The sequence below is a fragment of the Carassius auratus genome, chromosome 1 (assembly GCF_003368295.1).
Source record: "Carassius auratus strain Wakin chromosome 1, ASM336829v1, whole genome shotgun sequence".
Classification (NCBI taxonomy): Eukaryota; Metazoa; Chordata; class Actinopteri; order Cypriniformes; family Cyprinidae; genus Carassius; species Carassius auratus.
The window spans coordinates 25,168,508-25,187,489 of record NC_039243.1 but is presented as its reverse complement, the minus strand read 5'-3'; the positions used below and the strand labels follow the sequence as shown (position 1 = coordinate 25,187,489).

The window sequence follows — 18,982 nt, the reverse complement described above, 5'->3', positions numbered from 1 at the left end:
TTGTTATAACAAATATGCTTCAAAGCTCACATCAAACATTTAAATAAAAGAGACATTTTTAATAACACTGACATTCATCTCTAACTTTTCTTACTGCCAAGTATGTGTACTTGCTGAGGTTGTTGAACTGTAGGCATGTTTTGATTACATGATAACAACTATACTATCTTTTATTCTGAATTAGTTCATGACCTCATTGTTCATATGGGCCAGGTTATAAATATTAATTCTGACTGCAAATAATTAAAATATAAACAAATCAGCAATGACATGCTCTAAGTTTAGAGTATACTTTTGACCCTGTGAGACACTGTGCTGTATGTGAAAATACATGCCGTGGCAGTAAATCACTCAAGAAGCCTTTCTCTGATTCAGTACAACGGTGAAGCTGCAGTTTCAAATTTGCCACACTGGATTTTCACCTCCGCTTTGCTATCTTGGCTGCCCTCAAAGGTCACATCAGTCATGTGGTTGGTATGCTTCATATGGGTGAGTCATATGGGCGGCATCTGGATTATGTCATAAATCTGGTCGGAAAAAGCATCCATATGAAGGTGAAGGTAACTGAGGATGAGTGTAAGTGTTCCAGTTTAATCCCTTAGCACAGATGTAGTTTCTGTTAAAATACATGAAATTACTTTGTGTCTCCGTCTGTAGATGTTCCTTCACTGCTGCATAAACATTCGGCTGAGCTAATGATGTTAATAATAAGTTAGAAGTGAAAGGTTCTAAAATCATTATTAGACCCTGCTCTTGTGTTGATAAGAAACCCACAAACACATTTACATAGCTATCTAAATAGGGACGCTCCATAGACTTCTGATATTTTTATACACCGCTAGTTATAAATGCTATAACCTAATCCAATAGAAAATTTACTGTATTTTTATATATTGTTTTTAGAAAATGAGGGTATTGCTGAATGTCACCAAAGGGAAGTTTAATCAGATATAGCTCACTTACAGGTACAAATTTGTCCCTCAAACATGATTTACTAGGTACATACCAATATTAATAAAAACAGACTATATAACAAAATACTATTTTGTATTCTTTATTGAACATGCTAATACATCATAGGTACATAGGTAGTACTACAGAACACGTTTTTCCTGTAGCCATATTACAGTTCCAGCCATACACTCTTAAAAATAAAGGTGCAATGCCATAGAAGAACCTTTTTGTTTAAATGGTTCCATAAAGAAAACTTTAACATCTGAAGAAACTTTCTGTTTCACAAAGGGTTCTTTGTGGTGAAAGATGCTTCTTCAGCTTACAAAAAGGTAAGAAAGAGATGGTTCTTTAAAGAACCTTTGACTGAATGGTTCTTTGTGGAACCAAAAATGGTTCTTCTATGGCATCGCTTGAAGAACCTTTTAAAGCACCTTTATTTATAAGAGTGTATACAGTTCCAGATGAATAAGCAGCACCAAAATTGTAATATGTCACTATATGTTTTTGCGTTTTACATTAATAAATGTCTCTTGCTGGCAATGCAGACAGTTATATAGTAAATCAAATAATTTCTGCAATAAATAAACCATAAGTTAATCTGTGGAAAGATAGTTAACTGTGGTTAGTTTTTCAATATACCACTTAATCATCATCATCACCACCATAATGGTCTTCATCACTACTATCATCATCAACATCATCATTGTCGTCGTCATCATCATCGTCGTCATCATCATCATCTTCAGTGTTGACCTTTCCAGAGAGAACATCCTCTATCCAGTCCTCCAGCTCCTCAGCTGACGGTAGAGCTTCATCATTAGGCATGTTCAACCACACACTGTCAGCCTGGTCAACACACACACGGTTGAGTAAAAAATGATAATATGTAAGCTTTGTACCTTATTTGCATCATGAATGTAAGCTGTTTTCAGTAGGTAAATAACTAGAAGAGTAACAAAGTGCTGTAAACTAAAACTATTTGTGCTTCAAACCAGTTTGTTTATGATTATCATAATACTGTAACATATTAAGAAATACTAGTTTGCAGAATCAACCAGTATAACAGACTATTTATTTTATAAAATAACTGGAAGTGAATGAGGAATGGCATTCAAGTTACAAACAGTAATCAGGGTCCAGCTGTGTAAACATATCCATTTAGTTTAGATAGTAACTTAAGAACTAGTTTAATCAACTAGCAGTAAGCCATGTCTTAAACAGTCTTACTTTTCAAATTTAAATTACTTTTTTTATTTTACTGATTTTAAAAATAGATGATTAACTTTAAAGACTAGTCTAAGCAATTGATGCAGCTGGCCACTGGTCTTCCATTAAAAATCAGGAGGATTTGTTTATTTTATAAATAAAATGTGTGATTTAATGGTTTATTATGTTATGTGTAGCTTTCTCTTAAAAGGGAATATTGTGTCATACATTGCAATGTAGGCTAAAGAGACATGTTTAGATAAAAATGTTTTAACAATAGGATGAAGGCAAGACAGAAAGTATAGAATAACATCATAACCAAAGTTACTTACATCAGTCACATTCACCACACCAATCTGGGGTCGGAAAAGGTCCACCTTAAAGGTTTTCTCCCAGTATGTAGTCAACTGCAGACAAATGAATCATTACAACATTACAACAACGCAGAGAAACACTATGTAGAAATGGATAGAATATTGTCTCACCAGAGGAAATTCATCAGGATCAATCCAAACTATGCTGAGATCTGGGTTTTTAGTATTGTCCCTTGCAACCTCCTTTAGAATTTCCAGGAATTCGTAACCATCTATGAAATTAAAAAGAGATCAGAAAAAAATGAAATGTTAAAGTCTTGGTAATGGCAGTAAGAAATTGTCAGCTTGTTATTCTCTGTTGTATGGATTAAAAAACCTGGATCCTCCTCCTCAGCAAAGGCAACAATGTGGATTCCGTCCATGTCATCCTCCTATTGATTGAGCAGAGACAGATCACTTCAAGCTAAGAACCAGCAGCCATTTAATGTACTGTTAACCTTGGCCTACTGTACAGATACTCCCACAATCCAGTCTTGCTCACCCAAGTCTCAAACATGTCCTCAGCACGAAGCTTCCTCAGAGTGGGCCTGAGTGAGGATCAAACACTGTGATTTAAGAATGAAAATTCATATTTTAGATGATCTTTGGCAATGGCAAAGTTCTGAGGATGCCACTGATATCACCTTCTGTGTTGATTGACAAAATCCACTATCTCCTCCTCTGTGTTGGGTTTGCCAGGGATGGTGACAGGCTCTTCCATGAAGGGCTCATAGAAATCGATTTCATTCATTTTCAGAGTCAGTTGTTTAGCCACCTGCAGCATGAAACAGTTATAAATGAAGGCAATACATAATACCTTTTCATTAAAGATGGAGGACACATAAGTATCCTCTCATTCTTGTGGTTATAAATACACATTCTTCTAAACCAGACTAATATATGTCATGGTTTCATTCTTGTTATCGTGGGAATGTACTGTACGCACCCTTTTGTCAAAAGTGGCAAAAAACTTCACATATGGTTGGAACTTCTCTGCGGTCAGCTGAAAGGCCTTATAATCTGAGAAAGAAAAATAAATTATATATATATATATATATATATATATATATATATATATATATATATATATATATATATATATATATATATATATATATAAACACAAATCTAAAAAACTGTAATGACATGGTAAAATGTGGCAGTGTTGAAGTACCACGCAAGCTTCTGTTCTCACAACATAACAAGATGTTACAGCAAAGTCTTCCCAGCTGTAACTGTGTTTTTAATAAAAGCTGTATACAGTAGCAGTCAAATGACTTTGATTTTATTGGAAAAGTGACTGTGCCTTTTTGGGAAATGGCTCTATAACTGTGTTGATCTCTTTGAACATTTAGGCAGCATTTAATAGTCTCTGGGGTCATTATAGCTCCTGGTCAAAACTTCTGGTGTCGTTTGCGTTGTTTGTTTTGTTTTCTCACAGGCTTTATTAGCTGCACCTATGTCCGCAGCTTGCCCTTTGTTGTGTATGGCTGTCCTGTACTGTGCAGAGGACTGAGTTTTAGTCCTTTCATTCTATATTTCCTGTGTGTGCGTAATTGACCCTGTACCCTGACCCTGTGCCTTTGTTTAATATTTAGGGGTTCAAGCACGCAGTGCTGAAACCCTATTGTAATTGTTAGGATTTTTATTATTATTATTATTAGGGGTTCAAGCACGCAGTGCTGAAACCCTATTGTAATTGTTAAGATTTTTATTATTATTATTATTTTTCCGCCTTAAAACTGAACGTGCAGCCCAAACCGTAAGGCCTAGAGAGCTGAAACTTGGTCAGATGGTAGTAGTCTTGCTCGCTACTCAGATACAAAGAACCGGCCCAATCGGCCTAACGGGGGCGCTACAGCGCAAAAAACTAAAATTTTTGACATTTTTGGCCGCAGGTCGTAAACCGTTAGCCGTAGACTCAAAAACAAGGCATCGTTGCAATCCTTGGGTTAGCCCGAACAAAAGTGCACAGCTGCATTTTTTGCTCTACGACGCACCGTTTTCTTGCAAAATCGAGCTATATCCGAAACCTACTTTTGCGAACTAGTCCTAGGATTTTCAACCAATCGGAACGAAACCACTGCAGAAATATTCCCTGGACACTCAATATAAATAATTATCAAAAAAAAGTTGAAATTTCGATTCTTACGCGAAACAGTACGCCAAAAAGCGTCTATGCTAACGTTAGCCAAATGTTATTTTGACTATAACTCTTGAACGGAATGAGATATCTTGACCAAACTTGGTACACATATGTATGAGCTCAATCTTTGGTCAAATAAAAAAAAATTGCGCATCTCTGCCACTTGGGGGCGCAATAAGATTTAAAAAACACATAAATGGCTATAACTAGGCAACCGTTGGCTCGATCGACTTGAAAATTGGTATGCAGTGTCTTGGTCTGAAGGGGCACAAGTACCTATGAGGACATTTGCATATCTCAAAAAACATGGCTGCCATTGGCCAAACAATTTTAAGCACCTATTTGAAAGGGTTAACTGATGTTGTTCGGAACGAAACTCGCTGGGTACGTTCGACTCATGAACCTTAAGGTCTGTAAGAATTTTGAAAGAAATCGGCCACTAGTTGGCGCTAACGAGTTTTATGGCTCTGTAATCACGTGGTGTTTCACATATCAACACAATATGCATATCATTTGATAGATCTCCTCATAATGCACAACTTTGCCTCAAGAACCATTGCTGTCAATCAAATCGTTCAATTGTTATTCACAAATATGTTAAAAAACTACTTTTGCGAACTAGTCCTAGGTTTTTTGTCCGATCGGAACCAAACCACTGCAGTAATATTCTGTGGACTGTCTAGATCAATAATTATCAAAAAAATGTTCAATTTTGTACTTTGGTTAGCGTTAAATGGGTAATTAAGAAAAGGGGTGTGGCCAAACATACCCCAAAGCCTATAAAACCTAAACGAAAACTCAAAACTTTATGAAACGTGGTGAGAACATGTAACAGGTAACTCTTAACAAGCATGCAAAGTTTCATGGAGATCGCACCATAGGTGGCGCTATAACAGTAGAAAAGGTCTCAAAACACAAGATTTATATGGTAAATGGCCTCAAATTGTTTGAAAATGCTCATATATTCACTCAAAAACACTAGATCTTCATATCATATGATAGATCTCCTCATTCTGAACAACTTTGCCTCTGGGACCAATGTTGTCAATAAAGCTGTTAATTAAATATTCAAGATTATTTCAAAAAGTTACTTTGGCAAACTAGTGATAGGGTATAAGCTGAAAATCAATAAAACCACTGAAGTACAATTCTCTAGACTCTGAAGGTCAATAATTATCAAAAACATGTTGAACAGTTGCATTTGGACAACTATAAACCAGTAATTTTATAATATGTTATTTGCATAGTGTACACTAAGGCCTATTAATACAAACAGAAAGCCCACAAATTATCAAAACTGTGTAAAATAATGCATAATTTCATTCTAAACAAGCATGCAAAATTTAAGAGAGATTGGTCAAAAAAAATAACAACACTATAACAGTTATATTTAAAAACACAGTGTTGCTTGAGTAAATGCAATTTAGAACCACTAGATGGCAGCGGGAGACCACTAATGGGCTCATTCAGCAAAGTTGAACAGTACTGTTGAAAGGATTCATTAATTCATGCCAAAACATAAAAAAATTAACTGTTATAACATTTTAAATCTCATTGAGTCAATGTTTTCCATTTTGTTCATACAGATATATCAGTTTTTACAATTTTGCCACATTGTGATTACAGTTTAACCTGAAAATGACATCTAAACTGTTAAAAACTAGTTTAATCATTTAATTTCAGTGTTTGTGTCTGTCTGCCAGCCTATTCTTCATTTTGGATGTCTTTAACTGTCATCCATGCATCCAGGTTAGCCAAGACCACCTCAGAGGCCTTAAATGCTTGAACCCCGTAAAATGCTGCTTGCAGCTTTAATTATTATTATTATTCTTCCCTAAAACTGATCGCGCAGCCCAAACCGTAAGGGCTAGAGAGCTGAAACTTGGCCAGATTGTAGTAGTCTAGCTCGCTACTCAGGCGCAAAGACCCGGCCCAATCGGCCTAACGGGGGCGCTACAGCACAAAAAACTAAATTTTCAGACATTTTTGGCCATAGCTCCTAAACCACTTTACGTAGACTCAAAAACGTTATATATTTTGCATCCTTGGGTTAATAGGAACAAAATTGCTCTGCGCCTTTTTTTACTCTAGGACGCACCGTTTTCCCGTAAAATCGACCTATAGCCAAAACCTACTTTTGCAAACTAGTCCTAGGTTTTTCAGCCAATCGTAACAAAACCAGTGCAGAAATGTTCTATGGACAGTCATTATCAATAATTATCAAAAACAATTAGAAATTTTCACTCACTGCTGCAAGGGGGCGCTAATACCTTCACAAGTCGAGGACCAATTTCATTCAAAAGGCCAGAACTCGTGAACGAAATGAGATATCTTAACCAAACTTGGTACACATTTTGATGAGCTAAAACTTTGGTCAAATAAAAAATAATTGCACAGCTCTGCCACTTGGTGGCGCTATAAGAGGTAAAAACATAGAAATGGCTATAACTAAACAACTGTTCGCCTGAACGACTTCAAAATTTGTATGCCATGTCATTGTCTCATGTGACACAAGAGTCTATGAGGAAATTGGCGTATCTAAAAAAACATGGCCGCCATTGGCCAATGAAATGTAAGCACGTTTTTGACAATGTTAACAGAGGTCAATCGGAACGAAACTCGGTAGGCACGTTCGACTCAGGGCCCTAAAGGTCTGTAAGAATTTTGAAAGAAATCGGCCACTAGTTGGCGCTAATGAGATTTTTTGGCTCAGTAATCACGTGGTGTGACATAGATTCACACAATATGCATATCATTTGATAGATCTCCTCATGATGCACAACTTTGCCTCAAGAACCATGGCTGTCAATCAAATAGTTCATTAATTATTCACAAATATGTTAAAAACCTACTTTTGCGAACTAGTCATAGGTTTTTCACCCAATCAGGACCAAACCACTGCGGTAATATTCTCTGGACTCTCTAGATCAATAGTTATCAAAAAAATGTTGAATTTTGTCCTTTGGTTAGCTGTAACCAGGTCATTAATAAAACGGGCGTGGCCACATACAAACAAAAGCCTATAAAACCTCAACAGAAACTCAAAACTTTACAAACTAGGAGAAAACATGGAGCAGATGTCTCTGAACAATCATGCAAAGTTTCATGGAGATCGGACAATAGGTGGCGCTATAACAGTAGAAAAGGTCTCAAAAACACAAGATTTATATGGTAAATGGCCTCAAATTGGTTAAAAATACTCATATATTCACACAAACACTAGATCATATGATAGATCTCCTCATTCTGAACAACTTTGCCTCTTGGATCAATGTTGTCGATAAAACTCCTAATTAAATATTCAAGATTATTTTAAAAAGTTACTTTGGCAAACTAGTCCAAGGGTTTAAGCTGAAAATCAATAAAACCACTGATGTACAATTCTCTAGACTCTGAAGGTCAATAATTATCAAAAAAATGTTGAACAATTGTATTTGGACAACTATAAACCAGTTATTTTAAAATAAGTTATTTACATAGTGTACCCAAAGACCTGTTAATACAAACAGAAAGCCCACAAATTATCAAAACTGTGTAAAATAATGCATAATCTCATTCTAAACAAGCATGCAAAATTTAAGTGAATTCATGCCTAAAAAATATAAAACACAGTTACATTTTAAATCTCATTGAGTCACAGTTTTCCATTTTGTTCAAACAGACATATCCAACAGACGTAGTGGTGTTGTTGGCGCAGTGGATAAGACACATGCCATTGGTGCGAGCGACCCGGGTTCGAATCCACTGTGAGACACCGATGTGTCGCTTAGCAAGACACTTAACCCCAAGTTGGTCCAGAAGCATGTGACCTCTGACATATATAGCAAGTGTAAGTCGCTTTGGATAAAAGCGTCAGATAAATGTAAACGTCAGTTTTTACACTTCTGCCACTTTTTGATTACAGTGAAAGCTGAAAATGACATCTAAACTATTAAAAACTAGTTCAATCATTTAATTTCAGTGCGTGTGTCTGTCTGTGAGCCTAATCTCCATTTTGGATGTGTTTAACTGTCATCCGTACATCCAGGTTGGCCGAGACCACCCCAGAGACCTAAAATGCTTGAACCCCGATAAATGCTGCTTGCAGCTTTAATTATTATTATTATTCTTCCGCCTTAAAACTGAACGTGCAGCCCAAACCGTAAGGCCTAGAGAGCTGAAACTTGGTCAGATGGTAGTAGTCTTGCTCGCTACTCAGATACAAAGAACCGGCCCAATCGGCCTAACGGGGGCGCTACAGCGCAAAAAACAAAAATTTTGGACAGTTTTGGCCGTAAATCGTATACCGTTAGCCGTAGACTCAAAAACATGGCATTGTTGCAATCCTTGGGTTAGCCCGAACAAAAGTGCACGGCGCCTTTTTGGGGTCTACGACGCACCGTTTTCTCGCAAAATCGAGCTATATCCGAAACCTACTTTTGCGAACTAGTCCTAGGATTTTCAACCAATCAGAACCAAACCACTTCATAAATATTCCCTGGACACTCAATATCAATAATTATCAAAAAAAAGTTGAAATTTCAATTCTTACGTGAAACAGAATGCCAAAAAGCGTCTATGCTAACGTTAGCCAAATGCTATTTTAACTATAACTCTTGAACGGAATGAGATATCTTCACCAAACTCGGTACACATATGTATGAGCTTAATCTTTGGTCAAATCCAAAAAATTGTGCATCTCTGCCACTTGGGGGCGCTATAAGATAGAAAAAACACATAAATGGCTATAACTAGGCAACCGTTGGCTCGATCGACTTGAAAATCGGTATGCAGTGTCTTGGTCTGAAGGGGCACAAGTACCTATGAGGACATTTGCATATCTCCAAAAACATGGCTGCCATTGGCCAAACAAATTTAAGCACCTATTTGAAAGGGTTAACGGATGTTGATCGGAACGAAACTCGCTGGGTACGTTCGACTCATGAACCTTAAGGTCTGTAAGAATTTTGAAATAAATCGGCCACTAGTTGGCGCTAACGAGTTTTATGGCTCTGTAATCACGTGGTGTTTCACATATCAACACAATGTGCATATCATTTGATAGATCTCCTCGTAATACACAACTTTGCCTCAAGAACCATTGCTGTCAATCAAATCGTTCAATTGTTATTCACAAATATGTTAAAAACCTACTTTTGCGAACTAGTCCTAGGTTTTTTGCCCGATCGGAACCAAACCACTGCAGTAATATTCTGTGGACTCTCTAGATCAATAATTATTAAAAAAATGTTGAATTTTGTCCTTTGGTTAGCTGTAAAGGGGTAATTTAGAAAAAGGGGTGTGGCCAAACATACCCCAAAGCCTATAAAACCTAAAGGAAAACTCAAAACTTTATGAAACTCAGTGAAATCATGTAACAGGTGACTCTTAACAAGCATGCAAAGTTTCATGGAGATCAGACCATAGGTGGCGCTATAACAGTAGAAAAGGTCTCAAAACACAAGATTTATATGGTAAATGGCCTCAAATTGTTTGAAAATGTTCATATATTCACTCAAAAACACTAAATCTTCATATCATATGATAAATCTCCTCATTCTGAACAACTTTGCCTCTGGGACCAATGTTGTCAATAAAGCTGTTAATTAAATATTCAAGATTATTTAAAAAAGTTACTTTGGCATACTTGTGATACGGTTTAAGATGAAAATCAATAAAACCACTGAAGTACAATTCTCTAGACTCTGAAGGTCAATAATTATCAAAAACGTGTTGAACAATTGCATTTGGGCAACTATAAACCACTCATTTCATAATATGTTCTTTTCATAGTGCACACAAAGGCCTATTAATACAATCAGAAAGCCCACAAATAATCAAAACTGTGTAAAATAATGCATAATTTCATTCTAAACAAGCATGCAAAATTTAAGAGAGATTGGGCAAAAAAAAAAAAAAACACTATAACAGTTATGTTTAAAAACACAGTGTTCTTGGAGTAAATGCAATTTATAACCACTAGATGGCAGCGGAAGACCACTAATGGGCTCATTCAGTAAAGCTGAACAGTACTGTTGAAAGGATTTATGAATTCATGCCAAAACATTAAAAATGAACTGTTATAACATTTTAAATCTCATTGAGTCAATGTTTTCCATTTTGTTCATACAGATATATCAGTTTTTAAAATTTTGCCACATTATGATTACAGCTTAACCTCAAAATGACATCTAAACTCTTAAAAAGAGAAGACTTGCAATAAGTTTGTCACCTATCACTTATTTCAAATACCTATATCTGCAACAAAATGTTTGTGCATGTATATGTGTGTCTTTGTGTGTGTGTGTGTGTGTGTGTGTGCATATGCTTATAGAGTATTAATATATTAGTCTAATTATTTACTTTCAGTGTGTGTGTCTGTCTGTTAGCCTGTTCTCCATTTTGGATGTGTTTAACTGTCATCCATGCATCCAGGTTGGCTCTGACCACCTCAGAGGCCTTAATGTGCTTGAACCCCGGTAAAATGCTGCTTGCAGCTTTAATTAATATTTATTTTGTATGACTTAAGTTTGGCCTAAATGTTTATTTTCATGCTTGCTATGTTTCATGTTTAGGCATGTGCTTTAGTTATTTAAATGTGCATTTGATGAGCTTATATTATCATGTACTGGTTAGATTATTTTATGCAATGGTCAGTCTGAATACTCAATTCTGATTGGCTGGCAGGTATGCATTATGTAAGGAATAACTGACGACGAGCCATTGAATTATCACATCGTGGCCATTACACCTAAAGTATGCATTATTTTTCTAATAATTCAATGACCCAGAGTGAATTATTCCGCTTATATTACAGTTACCAAACCTCAAGACATCGATCAGACAAATAATTGCACACCTCAGAACGTTTTAAGGCAAGACACTGCAGGTGAATAGGGTAAAAAACAAAAACAAAAAACTAGTAGTTATCACCTTACTTACCCAGTTAATTGATAACTTTGATTATTGTAAAAAAAAAAAATTGTATTAGAAGTTTTCAAAAATGTTATGTTTAAATATGCAAAATAGGCATTATTTAATGAAATATGCGCTAAAGTGCTTGAAAAAGGGTTTTTGCCTGCAGTGTCTCACTTTAATGTACAGGTATTTCCAAGTCATTTTAATCACTGTTCTATATTAGTGTGCTGCTTTAATTAATGTGCACACACACACTATGTGCGCACAAACATGGTGAGAGGGAAAGAGATTTCAGAGATTGTAGATTGCGGTGCATTGACACAGAAATTTACTGTGCCCTGCGACTTTGATAAAATAGCATAAATACTAGATTGCTTCATTATAATCCTCATTAAGGTAAAACCAGAGAGAAGGTGCAGACAGGTCATTTACACACACAACAGTCATATCTTTCTTTCTCTCGATAGATCGATAATTCATTCAAATAAATGTTATAATTCAATCAAATAAAAGTGGTCTTCATCTCTGTATATGATTTGAAGTGAGCAGAACGCTAGAGCTAACCTGATGAAAATAGCCATAATTTTCTCCCTTCCAGTTAAATATTGCACTGCTAACAGGTGGTTCTTAGCCTCCACATAGTGTATTTAAAATCCTACTGCAAAAATTCTGTATTTCTCTGTTCCCTTGTAGAGATCACATGCATACACACACTCCTAAGACACTACTTGAGCCTCACATACATACACAATACCTGATTGGATGTGCAATAAAATCTCTTATTTCCTGATTTGACTAGACTGGACCTGTTCTTAAGCTGGCTGCACACTAGATGATTTTCAAATCTTAAACGATTTTAAAACAATGGGAGACCACAGACAACCGATATTTAGCCTTATAATCCTCTGAACGCACACACTAAACAAAATTCGGCCAGACCACAAGACCAAACACTTGACTGTAGGAAAGATTTCACAGTAACACTTGATCTCACAGAGACTCGCGAGATCAAACGTGACTAGAGAAGAAAAACAAATAAAGGACGATCAACATTGTCAGCTGGCTCTTCTGGTGCACAGTCTGTTTCACAGTGAAAAACAAAGTATAAAAAAGAATATAACTGATGTTCTCTGCTTTCATGGCATGTTTGTGGCTGCCAAGTTTCAGATATAGAAGCATGCAACATCCGGTAGGTGATGCTTGCTCGCTCTCATTGGCTATCATGGTGATTACATCAGAGGCAGCCCAATCAATATCACGTTTGATGCTTAATATCATTTAGATCCTGTTCTTTTATCCCAAAAAGAAAAGCTACAACCACGCTGTCACAGAAAGATGGATCTCTACATATGGATCTAGCAGCTCCAAGACCTTGCTCATCTCACTTGTAACATCGACGACAGACTCTGTGAACAGGGGCAGGAATCAGCATTTGGATATAGGCATGCCTGCCCAGAAATGCTCCTCTAGGGACATTTGTGGAATATGTGGAGAAAGGATGATATTTACCCTTCCACAGTCCAGCCCACCCAGAAAATCAGCGAGCCCTCCTTGGAAATTGAACTAGAGCCCACTGCAGACCCAGAGCCAGAGCTGATGCCTGCTCCAGACCATGTGCCAGAGCTTAAGCCCTCTATGAAGGCAAAGCCTGCTGACACATCCATCCCAGGGGACAAAGTTGGCCTACCAATCTTACCAGGTGTGTGAGCCAGCAACACCTTGTGTTCCATTGAGCATGCTCATGTAGTTTGAGGGCATGGAGTGGAGCCACACCCACACTCCCATCAATAAGGCTGAGCTGCAGCAGGCCTCTGCAGCATTAAATGAGGATTTATTTCCCTAAACTTCCCTTTCTGACTGGTTCTGCCTAGACCTAAGTAAGTAATACACAAGTATTACTACTGGTTCTGCCCAGCCCCGAATCTTCTGTTTATCAACTGGTTTCACCCAGTTCTGAATTTCCCATATCTCACTGGTTCCGGCCAACCTTAAATCTCCTATGTCTCTGCTGGATCCATTTAGCACTAAATCTCTTTCGTTAATTAGTACAAAGTCTCATTAATCGGCATTGCTCCAGCCCAGACCTACTCTCTCTCCTCTCTAAAAAAATTAATCCAGTTCTTCCTCTCTGCCTCCACTGTATAAGGGATACAGTGGAGGCAGAGCTGAAGAATTTTCTGAATTTTCAGTCTCTCAGTTCCACCATCAGTGCCTCCATACAGCTGCTCCGAGTCACCTAGGGGTTCCAGGTCTCCAGCTCTGCCCCTTGTCTACACCCCAGGTCTCCTAGCCCTGTACTCCACCTTGGCCCTCTGACGGCTTCGGCTCCCCCAGAGTTTCATGCTCCCTCAGCTCCACCAAGATCCATCAGTCCTCGGACTCCACTAGGCTCCGTTGTCCCTTTGGCTCCAGCTTGGTCAATTGTCGATCTGCCTCCACCATGGTCTTCCAGTAATCTGGCTGTGCCTTATCCCTCTTGTTCTGCTGGGCTCCCCCTTCCTTCCGTATCCACCTCAGTACTCACTCCCTCCAGCTCTGACTTGGCCTGCTGAGCCCCCATCTCCGCCTCAGTCCTGTGAGCCTGAGCCTCTGTTTTGGCCCTCAAAGTCTCAGGAGTCACCATGGGTCTTTGGCTCATTAGTTCTGCCTGGGTCTCTGCCATCCTCATCTCTACCTCAGTTGGTCGGCATCCTGACTACACCATGGCTCCTCCCTCCTTCACTGACAATTCCTCCTTGGCTCCTCCTGCCATCATCTCCTTCCCTGCTTTTCCCTTGATTTTTAGGTCCCATCTGCCAGGTCCTTATCCTCCTCGTAAGCCCCCTCCTTCCTTCATCTGTTGGGCTTATGTTAAGGCATGAGGACACACCGTTTAGAATAATGTCACAGTAGATCACATTTTGGTCTGAGTTTGAATTGGACTTTGAGTTGGTTTTTAACACTTTGCTTTTTTCTTTGTCAGATATGTATTGAGGTCCCACTCTATAGAAATCGTGTTCTGAGGGCCCACCTAGTTTGCATGGTGCCTAAACACACTATTCATTAGAGCATAGCAGCAAAATTCTATTTTTACATGCAGAGTTTATATTAAAAAAAACTCACGTTCAGAGACTTCTCCCTTAAAGTAGCCAATAAGGCGTATGTCTTCATCCATTCGTTCAAAGGCACGTTGTTCCATTGGGTTACTGATCAATTCCACTGGGTCCTCCAGCAGCTGAAGAATAAAGTGAAACACACAGCACTGAAAATTAACTGGAAAATTAAGTCCGAAATATTATTCATCTGAGAAATATGTAATCAATGAAATAAATGTAAATATATAATACACAAATTTTTACAACCTAAACTACTTTATATAGAGTAAATATGTAGAAATGACTAAAGTAACAATTTAGATTACCATTTTTGCAGTGAGAGAGCCATATTAGCACGATCTATGCAATAAAATATATTTTAAAAAAACACAGCCACAGAATATGCACGAAATTGTTTAGCTTAAACTATGTGCTATTTATAATGACATTCTTGCAATAAGTAACTATAAAATACAATAATACTGATCCAGAACAATAATCTTATTATACATTTGTGATGTTATTGAAGAAGTATAACCGTATATGCCCTGTTAAGAAATCACAAAATAAGCTGTAGCCAAAGACCCGATACTTATCCAGCCCAGCAAACTCACTTACATCCAGCAGGAATTCAACCAGTGTATCTGCAGAGAGTTCTCCATCAAACTCAATCACTCTTTCATCCTTAAACACATAGATACTTTCTTCCTCCTCCAGACCTAATGGACAAAAATCACATGATTCAGTGAGGATGCTATGTGTCCGAACTCAACAATACCAACACATATTGAGTGTTTGTTTCTGAAACGCTAAGAAAGAAAACTTTATCTAAAAAGTAATTATTACAGTGATTCATTGGAACAAATCCTCTTACCAAGCTTCTTGGCAACCTTAGCATCTTTATGTGAGTCTACCAATCCAAAACCAATATCCTTGTCTTCGAGAACTTGAGCAGCAAGCTGGTGATGCATGTAAGGAAGATATCAGTACAATTATACTGTGAGAATTATGTGCAATTCAGTCTGGAGCAACACTTCCACAGTATTTCTAAGGAGTCTGGATAAGTTTTGTATAATATATGGCTAATATCGGCATAATCAAAACTATACTTGATCAACTTTATCATAAGCAGACTCAGCACTGGTGTTTGTGGAGCTTTTGTCAGCCTCCAAATCAGGTCAGTCTTCACACTAAATTGCACGTGAGGTAGACACAGAAAGCAGATATCTGACCTCCCTGTGCAGTCAATTGTAACTCTATGAATCATTTTATATGGAGCAAACATCTTAAACAATTTTGGAAATTTATGTTATAGTACTTCACTTATCCTGAAGAGACTTTTTCAGATCTAGTATCATCAAATATATTTCAAGTTACTGATTTCCAACCAAGGGGTATTTATGCAGGTTCCAAGGATCGCTTAGGTTAAAAAAAAAACTGAAACTGCAAACTGGGTCAATGACAAACAGTTAGTCCAAAGAATGTAAATATGTACTTTAAATGCATGTCAATTTGGTAAAAATGTAATGTTTGTATCATACTATATCATACAAAAATTTTCATATAACTTTAAATAAATGTCATTTAAAAAAATAAAATTTACCTTACATGACCATCAAATAAAAACTGATACATATTTTTCATACACCTTGAAAACATATGAGTGTACTCATTGTTACCATTCTAATTAGGTTTTGCAATTTATATTTTAAAAAGGTAAAAATGTTTTACAGTCTTAACTAACTTTGACGTAAGAAAATTTGAAACTACAAGATATTAAGATACTTATTGACATTGACAAAGGGATTTTCAGAGGTCTTCTCTGGTATAATTTGCATTATTTTTTTTATCCTACCGGTTTCCACATTTTGTTTACCATGTGAGACCTCCTCCCTCCCAAATATATGTCCATCGTAATTCAGATGATGGTCTGTTCTAAAAGTATGCCATGCAATATATCTGTTCTTATTCATCCACTAAATTTCTCTCAATAATTTCTTACCTCCAGAACCATCACCCTCATGTGAAACTGCTGCTGTAGCTCCTTATCTGAAGGCATGGGTTCGTGATACAGCAAACACATCATGTCATACTTCTTTAATGCCTTTTTATAGTTCCTCTCATTGACATTTAGAACTCTGTCCTTGCCATCAAAACTGGGAAACATCAGACCCTCCTCTGCAGAAGAATACAAGAGAAAATCTATGCAGGAAACCAAGACAAGCCAGATGGACAGCATAGTAGAAATGGTTAAACAGATGAATAAAAAGTGTCTGATAAGATCCTGCAGGACAATGAGAGTCAATGTGTAGTTCTTCAACACTAAATAACATCTTATGCTCTCTCTCTCATTTTTTCCACCTCACCTCTTCCCAATAATTAGGCACAGACATGATAGGATAAGATATTTGATAGACATTCCAATGAGTGTTCCCCTGGGCAATGTAGGCCTCTTTTAGTGACCCAGTCATTTGAAAGCTAAAAATAAATCATAATGTGAAGAAAAAGAGGACAGACATGTGTATCATAGGGAATAACAGTACTAGTCTCTCAACATAGATGATAATTATTGTGAAAAAAGGGTACACTCTCAGAAAAATGTACAGAAGCGGTCACTGGAGCGTTTTTTACCACACATTTGTACCTTATTTACCCTAATGTGTCCATACCTTAATGGACAAGCTGGACAAGTTTATTTAGTGTGCAGAACAGCCACCCAATAAAGCATTACAATAATTTAACCTTGAGGTCATGAACGCTTGGATTAACATCTTTGCATTTGACATTGAGAGCATAGGTCGTAGTTTAGATATATTGTTGAGATGGAAAAATGCAGTTTTACAAATGCTATGAATGCAAAGAAAAGATTGCTATCAAATAGCACACCTAGGTTCCTAAATTATGACAAAGAATTGACAGCCATCAAGTCTTAGACAGTATTCTATGTTATTAAATGCAGAGTTTTTAGGTCCTATAATTAACACTTCTTTTTTTTTTCAGAATTTAGCAGTAAGAAATTATTCCTCATCCAGGTTTTAAACAGTAAAATCTATTACCATGCTTCCTGATGATATGTCCCAAGGGTAACATGTAAAGCGTGAAAAGTAACGGCCCTAGCAATGAGAGTGAGGTACACTATACTGCACTTGTGATCGATATGATACATCTTCATTCACTGCAATGAATTGATGGCGGCCAGATAAGTACTATTTGAACCATGCTAATGCACTTCTATTAATGCCAGCAAAGTTTTCTAGTCAATTCAAGAGAATGTTGTGGTCAATAGTGTCAAACACAGGAATAAGACAATAGCACTAAAAGAGAGATACAACCACAATCAGATGATAAGAGCAGGTCATTTGTAACTCTAAAGAGAGCAGTTTCTGTACTATGATACGGTCTAAATCCTGACTGGAAATCCTCACGGATACCATTTTCCTCTAAGAAGGAATATAATTGTGAGGATACTGCCTTTTCTAGTATCTTGGACAGAAAAAGAAGATTTGAGATCGGTCTGTAATTAACTAGTCCTTTGGGGTCTAGTTTTTTATTTTATTTATTTTTATTTTTTATTTTTATTTTTTTATAAGCGGCTTAATAACAACCAGTTTAAAGGTTTTGGGGCATATCCTAATGACAATGATGAATTAATAATAGTCAGAAGAGGATCTATGACTTCTGGAAGCACATCTTTTAGTAGCTTATATGGAATAGGGTCTAAAATACACGTTTTTGGTTAAAATGATTTAACAAGTTTAGTATTAGTATTCAGTATTAAATCTAGAGTATGATTTAGACAATGAGTAGGAGCTGACACGTGTTGTCTAACCCCAATAGAGTTCAAAATGTCTATGAATGCTGATCCCAATGCATCTTTTTCATGATCAACATGAATATTAAAATCACCAACAATTAAAACTTTGTCTGCAGCCAGAACTAACTAAGATATAAAATCAGCAAATTCTATAATACATTTTGTATGGTGCCCTGGTGGCCTGTATACAGTAACCAGTACAAACCAAAGGGGATTCATCATTAATACTTGTTTCTCTGGATAATGTTGTATGGAGCACCATTACTTCAAATGAGTTATACCTTAAACCCACCCTCTGAGAAATACTGAAAATATTTGTAAAAATTGTAGCAACACTCCCGCCTTAAACTTTTGGACATGGCTCATGTTTATAAAAATAATATTGGGGGGTAGACTCATTTCAAATAATTTAAAATAATCATCTTGTCTTAGCCAGGGGTAATGTGTAATCATCTTGTTTTCCCTTGTTTTAAATCAGGGATTGGGCTTCGATCACTTGTGTGTCCCCAATGGTATGTACACACAGACACAAACAGTG

General features: G+C 37.0%; 1 protein-coding gene across 1 annotated transcript; it reads right to left on the bottom strand.

Moving 5' to 3' along the window:
• Positions 1-1,304: 1,304 nt before the first annotated feature.
• Positions 1,305-16,982, bottom strand: LOC113105563 (calsequestrin-2-like). Its single transcript, XM_026266704.1, has 11 exons — positions 16,633-16,982; positions 15,505-15,589; positions 15,249-15,349; positions 14,659-14,770; positions 3,460-3,533; positions 3,158-3,288; positions 3,016-3,061; positions 2,851-2,905; positions 2,646-2,746; positions 2,493-2,567; positions 1,305-1,800 (listed from the first exon to the last, which is right to left on the bottom strand). Exons 1-11 carry the CDS (start codon positions 16,867-16,869, stop codon positions 1,597-1,599), a joined length of 1,221 nt encoding a protein of 406 aa, XP_026122489.1. The 5' UTR covers positions 16,870-16,982; the 3' UTR covers positions 1,305-1,596.
• Between the last annotated feature and the right edge of the window lie 2,000 nt (positions 16,983-18,982).

Coding starts and splice junctions, on each gene's coding strand:
- LOC113105563 (XM_026266704.1), bottom strand. CDS start 16,869: ATGCTGTCCATCTGGCTTGTCTTGGTTTCCTGCATAGATTTTCTCTTG. Junction 3,289..3,459: donor TTGCCACTTTTGACAAAAGG/GTGCGTACAGTA, acceptor TTCATGCTGCAG/GTGGCTAAACAACTGACTCT. Junction 1,801..2,492: donor GTGTGGTGAATGTGACTGAT/GTAAGTAACTTT, acceptor TGTGTTGACCAG/GCTGACAGTGTGTGGTTGAA.